The following is a 20,240-nucleotide window of genomic DNA, read 5'->3' on the forward strand; positions in this document are numbered from 1 at the left end:
CATTGTTTGGGTGCATTACTGCAGCAGGAACAAATTGGTGTTATCATAGAAAAGGCCTGCGATGGCTTGCACATTCTTCATCCCCCTGTGGGCATGAGGCTTCCATCCTCCCCTTCCATCACAACTGGAAACAATTATCTGTTGACAATGGCTGTTTGTTCTGCCTTTGCATATCTGTTGAATAGTCTGAACAAAGGGTGACATAAAATGGATATGGATGTCCATGCAGAGGTTATATTTGCAGTCAGGAAAGAGGGCGAGGTAGTACAGTGCGTTAACACACTAGCCTTTCGCTTCCGTTGGCCTTGCTTCAAATTTGGATGCACTCACATATGAAAAGGAATGAGGAGGACTTGTGGCACCTTAGAGATTAACAAATTTATTTGAGCATAAGCTTTTGTGGGCTAAAACCCACTTCATTAGATGCATGCAGTGGAAAATACAGTAGGAAGATATCTATCTATCTATCTATATACACACACACACACACACAGAGAGAACATGAACATGAAAAAATGGGTGTTGCCATACCCACTATAACGAGAGTGATCAGTTAAGGTGAGCTATTATCAGCAGAGAAAAAAAACCTTCTGTAGTGATAATCAGGATGGCCCCTTTCCAACAGTTGACAAGAAGGTATGAGTAACAGTAGGGGGAAAAAATAAGCATAGGGAAATAGGTTTACTTTGTGTAGTGACCCATCCACGCCCAGTCTTTATTCAAGCCTAATTGAATAGTGTCCAGTTTGCAAATGAATTCCAATTCAGCAGTTTCTCGCTGGAGTCTGTTTTTGAAGTTTTTGTTGTTGTAGCAGTGCAACTTTTAGATCTGTAACTGAGTGATCAGGGAGATTGAAGTGTTCTCCGACTGCTTATTTTTCCCACCTACTGTTACCGCTAGGTGGGATTTTAAAGGCCCCATGGGAAATTCTTGAAACCCTGTACTCTCTAGCACATGCTCAGAACAATTTTTAAGAGGCAGCATTCTGTCCCAGAATCCTTCAAAAACTATGTCCGTGCAAGGACGTTTTATGCAAAAGCAATAGTTATTAAGAGTCTAGCTGTTAGCTCTCCTAAGGCTTGGACATTCATCCTCCCCCCACAACACAGCAGAGGATGAACATGTACCAGAGAAACTTGGTGTTATTGCTGAATGTCTCACCTATGTCCCTCTTGTTGCTCACACATCCAGGTGGAAAGATCTAATTTGCTAACACGTGTTTTCCAAATTATTGCAATCAAAATTAAATATTTATAAAAGAAATTAAATGTGATTTTAAAAGAGAAGCCGTTTGCACAAGTGACAGAATACAGACCAAGATGTCAGTTATCCCCCATCGTCTTTTCACACAGTGCTACGGGATCTTTAACTTTTGCCGGGACAGCGCTCCCTCCGCCCCCATTAGATGGCCAGAATATACTGTATGTAACGTTCCTTCAGCACCTCTAATAGCACAACACTTCTTCATACTGCGCTGCAGCTAGGAGGGGATACAAACCCCCCCGTCTTCTGGCTTACAAGTAAAGGGGCTCCCAACTGAGTCACACCAACTCAACATTGAGGCCCTCATCTAGCAAAGCACTTAGGCATCTGCTTAAGTTTAAATAAATGAATTGTCCCAATGAGTCTACACACATCCTTAAAGTTAATCACGTGCTCAGTTGCTTTGCTGGAATAGGTCCTAGGTGAGGAAAAGGGAAGTGGCAGCAGAGTCTCAGCAGCCAGCCTAGCACCCCCACAATCCTACTCCGGCTGCCTTCGCTCCCTGAGCATGGCGGGGGAGCATGGCTGGGAACACTGAACCGCTCAGATAGGGAAGTGCACCCGGTGCAGCAGATAGCACCTGAAATACTGTCTTGGGGGAGCACATGCTAATGCTTTGCCTGCCCAACTCCCCTGCAAGTCTTATGCCTGCTCTCAGCCACAATGCTCTGTGGGTGCTGCATCTCTAGAGCTTGGCCAAAGAAAAGCGGGCAGGGGGGACTTCAATCTTGAAAATGTATCCCCATTTTTAGGCCAACTACCAACCTTTTCCAATTTTGATGAACTTTCAAATTTCAAAGAAAAAAAATTCAGACTCTGTATGAATTCCCCCCTCCCCACCCAACCAGCTCTATGCAGTTCGGCCCCACCACCTCTAGGAGCCTTATGGCCCACAGACTTTAACATGAGCCCAGTTAAACTGACCATCAAAAGGTTATAATCAGGAGTGCGCAAGAGACTCCATTACTCATTTCTTTCTAACAATAATGATTTCTAATATTACAATTTCTAATGTTCAATAAATGAGTTTAATTTCTTTTTTCATACATGATCTTAAAATGAGATTTTTAATTTTTTTATTTATTCCATAAACAATATAACAAAACTCAGCAAGTTAACAATATGACATTTTCACCATACAGAGTCAGTCACAAATATTTAAAACCTTTGCAACAAGAACAACAAAACCAAAAATATTACAAGAATAATTTACAAGAGGATCTATAAAACAGCGAAGCGCTCACAAATTTCCAGTTTCCTTTACACAATATCACTACACTCTTTCACAACATTTCTTTTTATTACAAAATTCCCAACAAAAGTTTAATTTTTTTCTTTGTATTTTGGTTTTTAAAACCAGAAACTTTTAAGTATACATCCTTTTATTAACACCCGGAGGTGCAAAAAAAAGGAAACCTCACACATACAAACACTTCACAGCACTTTTCTAAGAAAAATATACACTTACAAAATATTTTACAAATTGGCACACTTAAAAATATACAAGATTTTGTAGGCGTCTTAGAGTGATCCTTAAGAATTATACTTCAATTGACTCTACAGAATATTTATAAAGCTTATTCTAAAAGAAAAAAGGCAAATAATTTCCAAACATGTTAAAACTGTCGTGTAAAATGTTAAACAGAAATGGATATGTTACATTCATAAAAAGGGCCATTTACTATTTCTGAAATGCTCAAGGGGGATAAAAGTTATTTTAGCACCATAAAACAGTAGCAACTTACTAAAGAGGTGCCTCCAGTTCTATGGAAGTTAACTTAAGGAGCAGTACATTCAAATCTCTGTAGGCAGCAGTCAAAATGTCTACAGCCAGTGCTGCAGGCAGTGAAACAGAGCATCTCCTTAGATTTCTACCCTGCTTCCCACTGGGAGTAAAAGACAAAAGGAATTTAACTGGTATCTTTCTTTTTTTACTTTCTTTTTAAAAAATCTTCCCTTTGTGCTTTTGAAATGTACATTTTTCTATCGAAGGGCAGCAGTGAATACAAATTTTATTTCTTGTTTCCTTTTTTCACCAAGTCTTCAAAGGCTCAGCAAACGTGTCTAGCAACCCAACTATCCTGTGAGATTGAGGGCACCCTCCTTTTTATAGATCCAAATTCTCTTAGATGGCTGTTACTCCATTGTCATTAGTGTCACTTGTTTACCTGAGAAACAGATTTTAAAAGCCTTGCTTCTACCACAGACATTGTACGTTATTTATTTTTTGCATTATTTTACACACTGAAAGATAAGGAGGCACATTCTCAAATAAGATGTCAGTGGCTTGAGCCATGCAACTTCCACTAGACTTTCTGGAAGCTGCACAGGAAAAGTCCAGTGCACTGAGTTGAGAAAGTAAGCCCAAGGGCCTGATCCTGCACCAACTGAAGTCTATGGACCTGGTTCTCTTCTCATTTACACCGACTGCAATGGAGTTTCTGACTTATACCACGGTAAGGCTTTGATCCAGCAAATCAGATAAGAATGCTTTAAGCATGTGACTAGTCTCATGGGACCTGTCATGTTTGGTCAAGTACTTAACGTTAAGCACGTGCTTAAGTGCTTCACTAGACTGGGGCCTAAGTGAAAGACGACTCTAATCCAATGGGTGCCAATGCTGAAACTGCTGAAAATGTCTTTATTTTGATTAATGGTAGATTGAGCTATAATGCCAGAAAATAGCAGTAAACATGACTTTTTAAACAAAAAAGTTATGCCCATGGCAATTGTTTCACAAAGTAAGCATCATCCACCTGATCCCAACACAATTTTTCCCCTCTCTGTTTAGGCCTTGATTAAGCAAGATATAAAAGCACATGCCAAAGTTTAAGCACAGGAGTAGGCCCAATTGGCTGTAATTGAACTATTCACATGGTTAAGTCTGTTGCTGAATCTGGGTTCTAATTCAAGATTTTGGTTCCTTACTCAAGAAACACTATGCTAAAAGGGGGGAGGGGGCGCAAGTGGGGGAGAATACATAATTTTATGCTTTATGATTGCTCAAGTTCCCCATTATTAATCTTTTTGTCTTTACAAAACCTCTATATGCAAGTACCGCTAAGAAAACTAGGGACATCGGGGGTTGTAATTTAAAATCAGGTTGTCATGGGCATTTATTTTGAAAAGAAATATTCCTCATAGTGTATTTACAAAAAGAAAATGGAGAATTTCCCTATAAATGCAGGAGGCACCAGTCCTGCTAGAACCAGGATTAGCAAGCAAATGCAGCATTCTCCTCACCTTGACTCTGTCCAGCACAGGGATTTTTCTCACTTCAATTCTTGGAATTGGAATGAGAGCAAATGAAATTGGGCCACATTAAACTGACCCAGTTTATGCCAATCTAAGCCAGGCTAATAATGGGAATGGGTCCTTTTAAATTGGGTTGTTTGTCCCTTTATGTATTCTAATTTATCTCATGATTATAACTCACCAAAACTGAAATCTGCCAGAGTTGCAGTACAGCGCATCGTAAGAGAACAAGGATACTATATAATTTACATAGCATCCTTTATACAAAGGATTATAAAACGCATTGATAGTAAGAGTCAAACAAGATACACTGAAAACAGGGACTTCACGGCAAGCTGTAAAAGGGAATGGCTTAGTGGCTTGTAGTGAACATCCGACATAGATGAGCCAAAACAAATAAAATCGTGGAACTGTAGAGGATCCTGAGGAGGCAGACTAAAATGATGCAAAGTGGAGATGGGAGAGAAAATAAGGAGAGGGAAGGGTAGAGTGAATCCTTGGAGATTCCTTTAAAGGGAGATTTAAAAATGGCAAGAGGCCAGTTAGTGACAGGATCCTGGAGAGGGGACACTAGCTGCAATATTTTGGACCTTCCAGAATTTTTGAATGTAGGAGTATGCAAAAGGGAAGTGCGCTAATCAGGATAATAGAATAATAAGTGGTGAAGGCAGGAATGAGCTTTTTGACAAGGAATAAGATAAAGAGATTATGAAAATGTTCTCGAGGTAGCTTTAGGCAGGTGCACAGAAAAGGTAAACAAGGGTAGAGGACAAAAATTTGGTTCAGGGAGAATTCCAAGATTTCTGGCTTTAGAAGCCAAGTGAAGGGGTGAGTTAGCAGAGGGATAATAGAGTCACAGGTGGAGCAGGGTCAATGTTTTACCCCAAGGACTTTTGTTTTTCAGGCATTCAGTGGCAAGGAATGATGGCACAGTCTAAGGATGACAGAGTCAAGGAGGCCAGAGAGATGGGAGACAGAAGGCTGAGAGAGTGAGTCAAGGGAGATGGAATCTGCAATTAATATTGTACTGAAATGTAGGGTAACTAAGTATTAATGGAGTTTGCAAGATACAATACAATAATTGATATGTTTTATGTACTGTATTATTGTCCTATTGCACATTTCTCAAATCCCATAAATATTGCTGTATGTTTCAGTACAGTGTATCTTATTATGAGTCACATGTTAAACACACACAACACAATGAAGACCAACAGAAATGTGCTTTCAAATGGCAGGTCTGAGTCAACGGGCAGGGAACTGCTGTTTCCTAGAACTGGGTCTGACCCTGCTCCATAGGAGCAGCAGCCTAAACATCCAAAATAGCAGTGATCGCAGGTTCCTATCCCTCCCACCCACCATGTGCAGAATGGGAAACAGCTCTAGAAAATCTTAGTTAGCAACCCTTTTATTTTATAGAGCAGTTAATCTCTGATTACCACATAAATACAAAATACAACAGTGACTTTGTAATTACATAGGCCTGGACTGTCTCTTCGGGATCCAGATGTGGACGGGACCCTTTGTATGTGAATGTCTCCAGCTGTGGCATTGATTGAGAGAAAGGGTGCTGTGTCTTCCCACCCAGCTCCAGGGCCCCATGGATATGGAGAAGGGCAGGGGGTTGGCTGTGCTCTGTGACTCTATTCTCTGCCACAGTAGACATCCAAGTAGGAATTAACACTGTTTAACAGGGCTCTGAGTTCTCTTCCAGGTTGCTACTATGTAGCCACAAGGGGAGCCAAGCAATGGAAACATGGCTTAAGCAAAGCCATGCACCTAAGGGTGGGGGCCAGCAGAGCTATCCCTGTAGAGAGCTTTTGCTTTAGCAGTTCTGGGGTCCCTTAGACCTCACTCCCCACTTGCTGGATTTTCTGTGGGATGCTGCACTCTAGCTTGGGTCCCATAAATCAACAGTTACTATGAGATTGCAGAGCTACCATAATCTGATCCAGAGTCACTCACTCCAGGCAGAGCTATAATGTTATTTTTCAGGACAAATCAACCAATATGATACTTTCAGAGTAATTACAAAGCAGATTAGTTGTTAAGTAAAATAATGTTATTAAAGAGATGAGGCTAAACTAAAACCTCAGGATCTGAACAACCCCAAATGCTAAGAGATTTTGGATCCAGGTCAGAAGTTTGCAACTCAGTCCCATCTCTAAGTCTCAATACTAATAAAGTAGGGAATAATTTAATATAAAAATGTATAGCCACCTCCAACTCTGCCATTAATATTACAGAAAAAAACCTGACTATATCAAAAACACTTCCATGTACTGCAAACACAAAGTCTATCCTTATCTACTTTGAAATGCCACCTCAATACTCATGAATAGGTTGAGGAAGTGATCTCCTATTAGATTGCTACTAAGGCCCCTCTCCTTGTACCCATAATTTTCTATTGCATAAATATGTGACCTTACTTTTCTCTGCTTTCATTAGCTCCCCAGTTAGCAGGTCTCTTGCATATCAAGGTTTCATAATAAATCAGCAGCAAAATGCACAGGCTCCTAGTTGCACAAGGAAAATAAGTGAATTTTTGTTTTGTTTTTGTTTTCTCGAGGTGAGGGCATGGTGGGCTACAAATAAGGCCTTCTGAAAATACTTTTAGCATTCAATACTTATCACTGTCTTCATATAGTCCAGTCGTGTATGATCTGGCCTCGATTTGGTGAGATCACAAATATTTCTGTTTTCTCTGTTTTCTCTTTTATTATATACCGAGTCAAAGAAAAAAATGGTTGCATTGAAAATTGTTTTCATTTTAAGTTTTCAAAAAATATTGGCATTGCAAAGTTAAACCCTTAGAAAACACCAAAGCTGTGATATGAGAGCACTTCTGACAGGATCAGCATAAAAATGTTTAAGAAACTTCTCAAAGAAAAGTAAATAGCAATAAATGTATGAAATGTAGTAGTTCTAATTTTATAACTATTTTAGAATTTATCCCAGGTTATTATAAAATATATAAAACTGAGATACAAAGTATCAGCAATATAACTTTGCACTTTAAATGATCTTCAGCTACAGGTTTTGCTTTAAGAAAACAGACACTTGAAAAGCAGCTGTTCTGTAGTCTCTAAATGCAGACATTTGAGTCCCTGTCAAACTTACCTTGAGTGATTTTCTGAATTCCTCCAACATTTCAACTTTCTCCTATAATGAAACCCAAAATTTCATCATTATGGTTTTTTTGCTCGTGTTTCTAAAGAAAGGACATTAAAATTTCCCAGCTTCAGTTTTAAAGTTCTTTTTTTTTTTTTTTTTTTTTGGTGAGCTTTAAACCACAGGGCAAATCCATGAAATGAGGTAAGTAAATTTGGCACACTTTTAGTTATGTCCATAAAACTTTTGGTAAGTTGTATAAGTGAACAACATCATTTTCACTGTGAGTTACAGGTGCTTTCAAAGGGGGGTGGTTAATACATAATCACTGGAATGTTTATAGTAAATCAAAAGGCATAGTTCCAGAAAACACTCACAACCCAATGTTGATAGAGAAGTAAAAATATGTACAATACAGTCACTTGTTCATAGTTTGGCACAATTTTTGTTGTTGTTGTGGGTAATAGTGCATAAACTACTGTACAACAGTATGACTTTTAAAAGTCTTTCACGGAGAATACCAGATTAGGTTTGCTTTCAAAGAATAAATTCCCACAATTTCAAACTCTTCATTTCAGCACTTACATTTCAACATACCACAAGGCATATTTTGAAAGAAACAAACAAAAACCAAAAAAAAAACCAAACATCAAACGTCTTTCTAGAAAAAGGAGTCTCTTCTTCAAACACAGGTAAAACCAAAGATGTTGTTTCTGCTTTAAGAAGAATGTAGTCTGATTCCCTGCAGAAAAATCAAACATTTTATGCCATCTTAGTTAGCCTGTGTGGAGCCACCACGATAGGATCATATGCTCTAAACTCTGATACAGCAGATGACGCTTTATGATATAGGTTATGATATAAACAGCAGAGGGGGCTAGAAAGCACTCAAAATTGCCACATGAAGCTCAATTATGAATGAGTTTTCATTTTCAAACTAAAGAGCCTTTAGTTAGATATCTTGGCTTTTGGATGCATAACCTCTTTTTTGTGTTTTGTTTTATACAAAATGTTCAAAAAAAAAGTCTTTCCTTTTCAAAATCATTAAAAAGAGCATGTAATTGTTTTGTTTTTTTTCAATAAATAAGTAATTAAAAACTGAAGAAGCCAAACAGCAGAAAAGAGTAGCCTTGTTAGTTTTTTAACCCCAGCCAAGCCAGAAAATGGGTCATTCTTTTAGGTAGCTTGCAAGTAATAAGTATTTTCATGCACTTAAAAAAAACTGTAAAAGGGGAATGTCTCTTTCATGCAACTCTTGCTTTCAGGAAGGAAAAAATGAGGAACAGCGGGCTTAGCAGGTAGTAGGAAAGTTAAGGGTGCATTCCAGCCAGTTTGGTGCAGCATTACCTCAGTTTTTCAAAAGAAGCTGTCACAGATGGGTCCTTATGGGTCTGTTCACGGTCTGTTCGCTTTACTTTACAGTTCTCATCCCTCAGTGATTTAGAACTTGATTTATGACGGTACAGCTTTTTATGGGTAGGTCCATTATTGCCTAAAGTGCTCAGGTTACTATAGCTTTTATCAAAAAAGGGAGAGTGAATGTCTATATTGTACCCAGTTGAACAGTTGGGGCGACTGGGATCACAAGTTGTGGCTTTGCCATTATTTTTGCTTGAGCCCTTGTTGCTTGACTTGTGATTCTTCGCAGTTCCCGGGGAATTACCATTTCCCTTTTTCTTGGACTCTTGTGATGTCCCTGCCAAAATTTTAAGAGTTTTCAATTTCAGGCTGTTAGATTCAGGCGACCGAAATATATCTGGGACGCTGTTATGGCCTACAGGCCCCCACAAGGGTTCGATTGAGGCCATCATAAATCTCTGAACATCTGCCATTCCAGATGCAATGTTAGATAAAATATTGGAAGGTTCCTCAAATTCCCTTTGATCATCATCAAGGAGGTTGTTAGTGTTTGCTATGCTAGTTTCGGACCAGCCTGTACTATTGTCTTTTCTTAGTGACCATTCACCAGATAGTCCATTATGCTTCCCTATCTTTACAGAGGTTGGGCTGCGGTGCTGAATGCATTCAGCTAGTGCCTTTGTTGTTGAGGCTGTATTATTTAACTGATTGACTGTCCTGCTGCCAGCTGCTTGAGCCTTTTCACCATTGACTCCAGCTGCATTTTTCCCTTTCCTTGTTGATTTGGGAGTCTGCCTGGAATTCTTACTTTGTGGTTTATCAGTTCCTTTGTTAGTTTTAGGAGATTTTTTCCTGGTGTTTTTCTGGGGAGAACTTTGGTTTGTACCTACATTCTTGCTGGATGAACTTTTCCTCTTAGATTTTGACACTTTACTATTGGTGCTAATTTGACCAGATGGCTCATTAAATGTTGACAAGCATGGACTTTTTTCAAGGAGGCCAACAGAATCTTCATCATTGAACATATGGAACTGAAACTGATGATTATTTAAAGTAAACCCACTATCTGCCTGATCTTGGGTCTGGAGAACCCCACAGTTCCACTTGACCTTATCAGTATTGCTTAGCACAGTCTGAGTGGTCTCCTGAAAACCTTTCAGATTGCTTAGCGATTTGGTATCTGACACAGTTATCTGAGGGGAAAGGTTGGGGGTGTCTGGAGGAGACATTTCCGAAAGCGATGACTGACGGAACTTATCAGGTGTGAAGTTGGAGATGTCTAAAAGGTCCGTAGACTCTTTCAAAGGGGTTATTTCATCTATACTTTGTTGGATCACTAGTTTGGGACTGCAGTGGGCCAAGAAATCATCATTAATATCATCTTCACCATCCTTTTCACAAGACTTTAGACTTAAAGAACTGTAATTGCTCGAACTAACTGACAGTGAGCCCACTGAATCAAAACTAATGAGTCTGCCATCATCCGTACTTAGTGTACCTCGTTGGAAATGAAAGCGCCCCTCTCCATTATTAAAATGGCATGACTGATAAGAATCATCAGACTGCACTTGTTGGTTATCCGGCACATATTTTTTTTGGTATAGCAATTTGCTGCTATTCAGATTTACTTGACTATATCCAGAGGCTGGGAGGTTATCTGCTCCTGCTGAGCCACCAAACTCATTTGATAATGCAGAAGCCTCCCTCATGTCACTTGCAAATTCCTGATGGTTGCTGCTAGCAGCCTTGTTTGCTGGCCACATGCTACTGAAGTTGCTCTGCTCAATTTCTAAGTGGCCAGGTGACTGCTGCAGTTCAGATTCAGAAGGCGGGGACAGCACACAACTCTGGGCTGTCTGCAGAGCAGAGAACTGCTTTTCTGCCTGAACAATGCTAGGGAGGGAATGCTGCCGTTCAGCAGGATGCTGGGTGAAGTATGAGATACCAGTGTTACTTGACAAATCAGAAGCATCTAACAATGTCTGCAGATACCCGCCGGGGATCAGGGGTACATTGGTGGTGATATTAGCAGGTGGTAGAGGCTTGTCTGGAGAGCAGGTGGCTGGCAGGAAAGTAGAATTTTTAGCAACCTTATCCTCCTGGCACTCAGAAATATGGGAGGTCTCTGAAGCACAAGGAATATTTTCATCCTTCAAACTAGCTGCTGTGTCCTGATTTTCCAAAGCAGGGGAGATTTCTCCTGTATTTGTGGCAGCTTTGATTTTCTTGCATTTCAATCGGGCTTCACTTTTGAATTTGATTCGGCGTAGCACTTTCCTCTCTGTTCCCTTATATTCCCTTTCCTGTGATTTGTACTTCACTGAGGCAATGCCTGTGATGTCATTTAAATGTAATCCATTTGCGCAGCTGGGGGTAGCGATGGCTAATGTCTGCATCCCTTTCAGGCCTGCATCTTCTTTACTGCTGCAAGGCTGCTTCTGATCAGAGGAGCAGGAGCCCAGTTTGTTCACCGATTGCTCAATGGCTTTAATTCTTTGAATCCTGTGCCTGTTTGCTAGTTTGCATTTTCGCTTTCTCGGGTGAGGGAGGAATGAGACATCCGAGCCATTAAGATAGAAATTCTGTTTGTGGTAAAGAGACGATCTAAGATAATCCATCCGGCTCTGCTGCCTCTCTTGCCAGAAGCCCTTCAGTGGGGCCAGTTTTTCATACTTGCTGAGCAGTTCCTCACTTAGGGTAACAGTAGTCTCATTGGCATCGACTTTACTGAGCTTCACCAGCATATGCTTCTCCCCTTTAAATCTGTTAATGATGATGTACTTGATGATAACCGGGGGCTCCTTGCGAGAGACTTTTCGCCTTTTCTTTGGGCACCATTCGTCGTCATCTTCCTCTTTGGGTCCATCCGGGAGCCACTCTTTCTTATCCAGAATCTTCTCACTCTCAATGGAATCCACATCGTACAAGTAATCATCGCTGTATCGTACTTTCCTCTTTGCCCGCAGTCCATAGTTCTGCTGAATGAAGGAATTGGAATGTTCCCTGGACAGATACCTGCTACAATCCTTTATATCCCGCAGCACATCATCCGAGGACTCCGTGCAGGTGCTGTCATCGCTGAACTCCCCAGAGTCCTCTGTGGAATTCACAGAGTCCAAGAAGTGGCTCCTTTTAGAGCCTATATACTGTACCACCTCTGTGTTGCAAGTTTTATTTAAGGCAGCTTTCTCCTTCTCCTCCTCCCCGTCCTCCTCCTCTCCATCCTCCTCTTCCTCCCCCCAAATGATGCCCTCCTCGGATTTGAATTGGGAAGGATCAGCCCCACCACCAGCCCCCCTCTTGAGGGTGCTCTTGTTGTCCCTTTTAGTGCAGTTGCCAAACACGCTGGGAAAGAAGTTGAACTGGGCATCCTCTTGCAGGGCATTGGTCTTCTCCCTCACGTTGTCTTGGAAAGATTCATATCTAATCTTTAAGGAGCAGACGTCACTTCCCAAGGTTGAATCATCATCATCAAACATATAATTATCCACATCTTCCTCAGAAAACAAGTTTACAGAAAGCTCATTTTTGGAGCAAAGGTCAAGCAGCTCAATTTTACTTTCACTAATGAAAGATTCGAAATAGCCCCACTCCTGGTTGGGATTTGTTAGCAAAGGTTCCTCACCATTGCATTTGTCTGATAGTAATCCCTCGTAATAATTTTTCTGAGTGGGGTCCTCTGAATCACTGTCAGATTTCTCTGCATCTCTTTTGTCTGCTGCCCTCGATTTATGCATAGGGAAGCTTAAAAGCTGGTCTGAAAGCAGCTGATCCCCATATCTCATGGTTTCTCCTGTGCTCATGCAGTGAATCCCTATATCAGAGACTGAACAGGTGTCATAATCCCTATTTATATCACCCACTTTCAAGCTTATTCCCGGCTCTGCATCAATGCCGTCCTTTGATTCAATAAAGCAGCCTAGACAGGTCCGGCTTGGCTGCATCAAGCAGTCACCAGTCAGAGCTGACATGCCTCCGGGCTCCATAATTGTGAATGGAGCCTTCTCACAATCGCCTGGCAGAGACCAGGAGCTCATGCTCTTTGTCACACAAGATGTAAGAGAAATAGCGTGTGCGGACGAGTCATCTGAAGTGTTCTCAGGTACATCAGTGAGTCTCAGAGGAGAAGGAGGGCTCAACAAACAGGGCTTCCTTGAAGTCAGAGGAGGCAGCACTCGGTGGCACACTTGATTTTCCTTCTGAGCTACTGTCAAGGCTGAAAACGTAACCGCAGTATCTGCAGCAGTGCAAGGCTTCCCATCACTGTCTGGGTCATGTGACTCTGGAGGAATTGAAAGAAAAAGGGAGAGTGGAAGAGAAGGAATAAGAGAAAGAGAATTAGTTTAACAACCTTGGGATTCTGATCTGATTATTTTCCCCTCCTCTTGCTATGTTTTGGGAGATGACTTTTGCAAACAAACAACTTCTTTGAAAAACAGCAGTGTCTTGCTTACAAGACTGCAAGACTTGTGCATATGGACAGATTTGGCATCTATGCAATCTACTATAGTCACCTTTATCAAGAATATTTATTTTACACTGAAACTGATGAGAAAACTAATTTAATGTATTTATGCCAATTTGCACTAGCTGAGGATCTAGCCCATAATGTGTTTATGTAAACACCCAGAGTTATAAAATACAATATAAAGTAAAGAACAAATGTGTTACTGCACTGTTAATGAGGAGAAAACTAGGACACCAAATCAAGAAACTCAGAAGATGAAGGTTTTCAAGGCAGCACTAACTCCAGCACATCACACACTTGTGCATCTATTTAGTAACTTACAGGCAAAATTCTGGGGCTGTTGCGAGGTCCACGGTGCAGGGGTCAAGACATGAATCTCCATATCCCTCTGCACTCCCTGCAGACTAGCTCTGCAGTGACGCAGGGTATGTCTACACTTAAAACACTGCAGGGGCACAACTGCACCTCTGTAGCACTTCAGTCTAGACACTACCTACGCGGATGGGAGGGGTTCTCCCGTCGGCACAGGTAATCCATCTTCCCGAGAGGCAATAGCCTGGTCAACAGACGAATTCTTCCATCAACCTAGAGCCGGTCGACACCAGGGGCTAGGTTGGTACAGCTACATTGCTCAGCCAGGCCTCTGTCTGCCAGTGCCTTGAGGAACAAGTATGGCCAGGGGATCTCCCATTCTATGGATCTATTGATATACAGAAATCTCTAGGGAGAACAGTGGCCTGTGGCTAATATTCCTGACAACATCCAGCAGTAGTGGCCTTAGGAGCACTGCTGAGCCAACAACTGCAAGATGGGGTTGAGGGTTCTGGACCTCAAGGCAGGTCTACACTGAAAACTTACATCGGCATAGCTAAGTCTCTGACCTAACCCCCAGCGTAGACAGCACAATGCCAACAGAAGAATTCTTCCATCAAAATAGCGACCGCTTCTTGGGGAGACGGATTAACTACAGCGACGGGAGAACCCCTCCCCCTTTGCCATTGGGGGGGGTCTACACTGCTGTGCTAGAAACTGTAGCTGCAGCTGTGAAACTGAGCGTGAAATTGGAATGGGATCAGAATCAGGCTCAAAGAGCTTAAGGCAGCTCCACGCGATTGGCAGTCTTAAGGGTTGAGACACCTTTAGCTTTAAAGCCTTAAGCAAGTAAGAGCAACCTAAAACTAAAGCGATTCAGCATGCACCCCACCTTCCAAGTAACGCTACCTTCGGGGCCCTGTGAAAATGGAAATGGAAATGTTTTACACATACACAGGCACATTACATTCCACCTTTAAACATATATAGCTTTAAAGCTACTGAACTGATTTCCCTGAAATGTGGTTTACTTTTCCTTTTTTAGAGAGGACTAAAAACAACAGGGTTCAAGAGTTCCTCACTTGAGCCATTTCTGAGTTTGAGGCTGCAAAAATTTCAATTGGATTATACGGGAAAGCAACTTTTGGGCCAGCTCCCATAACTTCAACACAAAATGAACAAAACAAATGAACAAATTCAGCTCCAACTTAAAAAAAAATAAATCAACTTTGAGCTGACAGTAAGCATGGGAAATTGAAGCCAAAAGGAATATGTCTGTGAAAGTTACAAGGACATGAACAAGGGAAGTTAAAATGACAATGGGAACTCAGTCTTAAAACATTCACTACCACCTAAATCATCTCCATTTTTTAGATCTACATCTGTAAAAATGCGCTTGACTCCTTTGAGGTGCAAATCCTGAAAAATGGATTTTCCAGGGACTGTATAATGATAAAGTCAAGATCATATTCAATTAAAAGGTGTATTTACTCAATGGACTGTAGTGACTTCAATGTACAGAGGGGCTGAGAGCCAAGAAGAGCATTTCAGACGTAACTATCGATTTTCTGGCTTTTGTCACAGTTTTTGGTCACAATTTTAACATTATTTCAGTATTTTATGGTAACATGTTAACTCAAAAGCTAAGTAAAAACACAGTAGCCCAAATACTCATCTATAGCCAAAGAGAGTGCAGTATAGTTGCAGAGAGGGAGGGGTGCAAAAGGGGCCTCCTTTGCACTCCCCAAGTTCTCAGCCTGTTTCATGCCAAGCCAATCACTGGCTGTAAGTTAGAGCTACCTAAAAGCTACTCTAAATTACACTGGATGCCAGTGTCCCCAACGGGTCAGTAAAGCAGTGAGGGATATAGAGAAGCCCTGGCTACCACCATAATGAACATGCAAACATAAGAACGGCCATACTGGGTCAGATCAATGGTCCATCTAGACCAATATCCTATCTTCTGACAGTGACCAGTGCCAGATGCTTCAAAGCGAATGAACAGAACACGCCAATCATTGAATGATCCATCCGCTGTCATCCACTCCCAGCTTCCGGCAGTCAGAGGCTAGTGATACCCAGGGCATGGGATTGCATCCCTCACCATCTTGGCTAATAGCCATTGATGGACCTCTCCTCCATGAACTTAATTTTTTTTTGAACCGTGTTATAGTTTTGGCCTTCACAACATCCCCTGGCAATGAGTTCCACAGGTTGACTGTGTGTTGTGTGAAGAAGTACTTCCTTTTGTTTGTTTTAAACCTGCTGCCTATCAGTTTCATTGGTGACCCGTAGTTCTTGTGAAGGAGTAAATATCACTTTCTTATTCACTTTCTCCACGCCATTCATGATTTTATATACCTCTATCATATTCCCCCCTTAGTCGTCTCTTTTCCAAGCTGAAAAGTCCCAGTCTTTTTAATCGCTCCTCATATGGAAGCTGTTCCATACCCTTCTTCCAGATCATTTATGAATATATTGAACAGCCCTGGTCCCAATACAGATCCTTGGGGGAACCAGCTATTTACCTTTCTCAACTGTGAGACGTGACCATTTATTCCTACCCTTTATTTTCTACCTTCTAAACAGTTACTGATCCATGACAGGACCTTCCTTCTTATCCCAAGTCTGCTTACATTGCTTAAGAGCCTTCGGTGAGGAATATTGTCAAAGGCTTTTTGAAAGTCCAATCACCTGGTACAGAAACTGATTTAAGAGGTGATAAGTTACATACAACACTTAGTAGTTCTGCAATTTCATATCTGAGTTCCTTCAGAAGGGAGATGATGATGGCATAAGAACTGCCATGCTGACTAAGTCACAATCCCCTACACTGTAGTGATCCTCACATGGGCAAAGACACTGCTGTCAGCACATAACCTGCTTTTGGTTCAGCATCAAGTAACTGCACAGCACTGGAAGATCTGGGCCAAAACCTTTAGAAAATTCACTATTATACTCCAGTATTTAATTAAGACATTTTCCTATTTCTGTTTGTTTAACTGCATTTCATGGAAGTTGTATCAGATTCTACAAATCAAATCAGTTTCTATTGACAAGGTAACCATTGATTCTGCTTGGTAGGAGTAGATTAGGCACACGCATAATGGCCAGGAAATCTCTTTGTAGCTCTAGCAACTGTCACCCACTATTATTTTACAGACTGTTTGCATGTATCTGATAAAGAATAAGATTGGCTGAAACTGACAGATATATTCTGAATTCTGTCATGCTGGAAATCACAAATGTGTGTTTCATTTCTCACTACTCTATCAGCTAACAACAGTGCTATTCGCCTATACGTCTGGAGTTACTCTGGATTTATAGCTGTGTGGAAGAGAATAGAATTTGCACCTATAGACTTATGCTTCCAAATTCATTTTGATAGGGTACAAGAATCCGAGCCTATACCACCTCACAGGATTGGGCCCTCAAAGATCCAATATGGTCAAATATCAACAGTCAGAAAAATTAAAAGGCTAATAACAATTTTAAACAGAAACACGCACTTAACCATGTATGTTTAAATAAATTTTAGAGATGCTACAAAGAATGAAAATGCCAGTTTTTGTCGCAGTGCTAGGAACTTGAAAGCTAAATGACATCAGCAAATGCTCAGAGGAATTATTTGAATCGTAGAATCATAGAACTGGAAGGGTCCTTGAGAGGTCACCTAGTCCAGTACCCTGTACTCATGGCAGACTAATTATCTCGACCATTCCTGACAGGTGTTTGTCTAACCTCCTCTTAAAAATCTCCAATGATGGAGATTCCACAACCTCCCTAGGCAATTTATTCCAGTGCTTCACCACCCTGACAGGACGTTTTTCCTCATGTCCAACCTAAACCTCCCTTGCTGCAATTTAAGCCCATTGCTTCTTGTCCTATCCTCAGAGGTTAAGAAAAACAATTTTTCTTCCTCCTCCTTGTAACCACCTTTTAAATACTTGAAAACTGTTATCATGTCCCCTCTCAGTTTTCTCTATTCCAGACTAAACAAACCCAATTTTTTCAGTCTTCCCTCGTAGGTCATGTTTTCTAGACCTTTAATAATTTTTGTTGCTCTTCTCTGGACTCTCCAATTTGTCCACATCCTTCCTGAAATGTGGTGCCCAGAATTGGACACAATACTCCAGTTGAGGCCTAATCAGTGTGGAGTAGAGCGGAAGAATTATTTCTCGTGTCTTGCTTACAACACTCCTGCTAATACATCCCAGAATGATGTTCGCTTTTTTTGCAACAGCGTTACACTGTTGACTCATATTTAACTGTGGTCCACTATGACCCCAGATCCCTTTCTGCAGTACTCCTTCCTAGGCAGTCATTTCCCATTTTGTATGTGTGCAACTGATTGTTCCTTCCTAAATGGAGTACTTTGCATTTATCCTTATTGAAGTTCATCCTATTTACTTCAGATGATTTCTCCTGTTTGTCCAGATCATTTTGAATTATAATCCTATCCTGCAAAGCACTTGTAACCCCTCCCAGCTTGGTATCATCTGCAAACTTTATAAGTGTACTCTCTATGCCATTATCTAAATCATTGATGAATATATTGAACAGAACCAGACCCAGAACCAATCCCTGCAGGACCCCACTCATTATGTGCCCTTCTAGCCTGATTGTGAACCACTGATAACTCCTCTCTGGGAACGGTTTTCCAACCAGTTATGCACCCACCTTATAGAAGCTCCATCAGGTTTGCAGGCAAGCATAGCACTGAAGAATACTTTTAATTAGTTATTGCTTTTGAAAGCAACTATGGAGCAGTTGAAAATGACCAAAGACAAAGCTAGATACAGGAAATTTTGGGCATGTTCCTGAAAGATGCCAATCATTTCCCACTGATTTCAGTGGGAGTTGAAATTACTCAACAGTTCTCAGGATCATGACTTTACCAGTAGCATGTGTTTATGCACAGAAGAGGTGCCTAGAATTCTAATGTGATCTTGGGACAGCAAGTTGGAGGGACCATGCTGCCAAAATGGTCACAACAGTATGTAACAAAAACCAATACACTCAAAAAAAATCACAATTCAGATCTATGTGTGTGTGTGTGTGGGCATGCACATATGTGTGGGGAAAAAGCAGCAGTTGTTGCTTAAGGTTTAAAAACTGAAGATTCATAGCTGCAGCAACATATTTGCACAAAATATCCATCTGCCCCACTGCTCTACATTTTGAAGATGTCGGCAATACTCAGAAATTAAATACATGAACTAGGAAAGTAGATTGGCTTGCTGTTATCACTGCTGCTTCGTGCACTGTAATTAGGTTTCCTTACCATTTTCTTTCACCCCATTAATCAGGATAGTTTCATGGTCTTCTGAGGCACAATCCTTATCTTGTTGGTCATCCATCAATTTAACCTCTTATTGTTCATTCCATACTCCACTGCATCTAGCCAACCTGTACATTTCCAAAAACATAATTACAGTCATTAAAATTCCTGAAATAAGCTCACAGAACTGTGAATAAAAGAAAAAACATTACACACAGCTACTAACCCTGTTTAGGAGGACAAACACTATTTATTATAACAAAGTAGCTATCATATTTTCACTCTTCTAATCCAAAACCTCCCCCAGTCCAATGTATTTCAATGGAGTTAAAAAGAGATGACTCCATTTTCTTCCCAAAAGAACAACAAGCATCAGTAACACAATTTCTTTGCAGTTGTTGAGGAATTTTTCACTACCACCGAGAATTTTACTTCAGTGCAAATCCAAATTTCAGTGGTTCCCCAGAGAGGATGACTTTGTTAAAATGAGACTCCCAGCTTACGGACACTGACACCATTCCCAGCGCCTCAGTCTATTGCTGTGTCTGCCACAATGTTTCATTCAGTGGGCCACGGAGCCCAGTAAAAGATCTACTGACATATTTTAATCAAAGAGACTCCCCATATTTTCAGTAAAATTTCCCAGTCATAAACTATGTATCATTTAGAGCAGTGGTTCCCAAACTTTAACAGCCCGCGAACCCCTTTCACTAAATTGTGAAATCTCGTGAATCCCCTCCTAAAAATGAATATTTCCAGGGATTTAAGTTTAAATATCCTCCGCACGGCTCCTGCTGCTGGACCCCGTTGACTGCCCCAGTCAACTGAGCTCCATTGAGCTCGGGCTGCAGGTCCCGCTGACCGCCGGGGCTTGGGCTGCCAGCCCCAACTGCCCAGCCCCGCTCTCCCTGGGGCTTGGGCTACCAGCCCCGTGTGGAGTGCTGGGGTTCAGGCAGCCGGCTGGCTCATGGGGGCAGGGCTCAGGCTGCCAGCCCCAACTGCCCAGCCCCGCTCTCCCTAGGGCTCGGGCTGCCAGCCCCGTGTGGAGTGCTGGGGTTCGGGCAGCCGGCTGGCTCATGGGGGCAGGGCTCGGGCTGCCAGCCCCAACTGCCCGGCCCCGCTCTCCCTGGGGCTTGGGCTGCCAGCCCCATGTGGAGTGCTGGGGTTCAGGCAGCCGGCTGGCTCATGGAG

At 41.5% G+C, this 20,240-nt stretch overlaps 1 protein-coding gene across 3 annotated transcripts in view; it reads right to left on the reverse strand.

Moving 5' to 3' along the window:
• Window positions 1-2,314: 2,314 nt before the first annotated feature.
• The window catches only part of NEXMIF (neurite extension and migration factor), a 231,004-nt gene continuing 213,078 nt past the window's right edge, over window positions 2,315-20,240 (reverse strand). For 2 of the 3 annotated variants that reach the window (XM_073361120.2, XM_073361121.2), the window contains exons 3-4: window positions 19,053-19,177; window positions 8,274-13,270 (exon numbers count right to left, since the gene is read on the reverse strand). In XM_073361120.2, the coding sequence (XP_073217221.1) occupies window positions 8,973-13,270; window positions 19,053-19,128 (4,374 nt within the window). In that variant the 5' untranslated portion in view covers window positions 19,129-19,177 and the 3' untranslated portion in view covers window positions 8,274-8,972. Of the gene's footprint in view, window positions 13,271-19,052; window positions 19,178-20,240 lie in introns of all 3 variants that reach the window. The other variant, XM_073361123.2, reaches the window with a different exon arrangement.

Source organism: Lepidochelys kempii, chromosome 9, assembly GCF_965140285.1.
Source record: "Lepidochelys kempii isolate rLepKem1 chromosome 9, rLepKem1.hap1, whole genome shotgun sequence".
Taxonomy (NCBI): Eukaryota; Metazoa; Chordata; order Testudines; family Cheloniidae; genus Lepidochelys; species Lepidochelys kempii.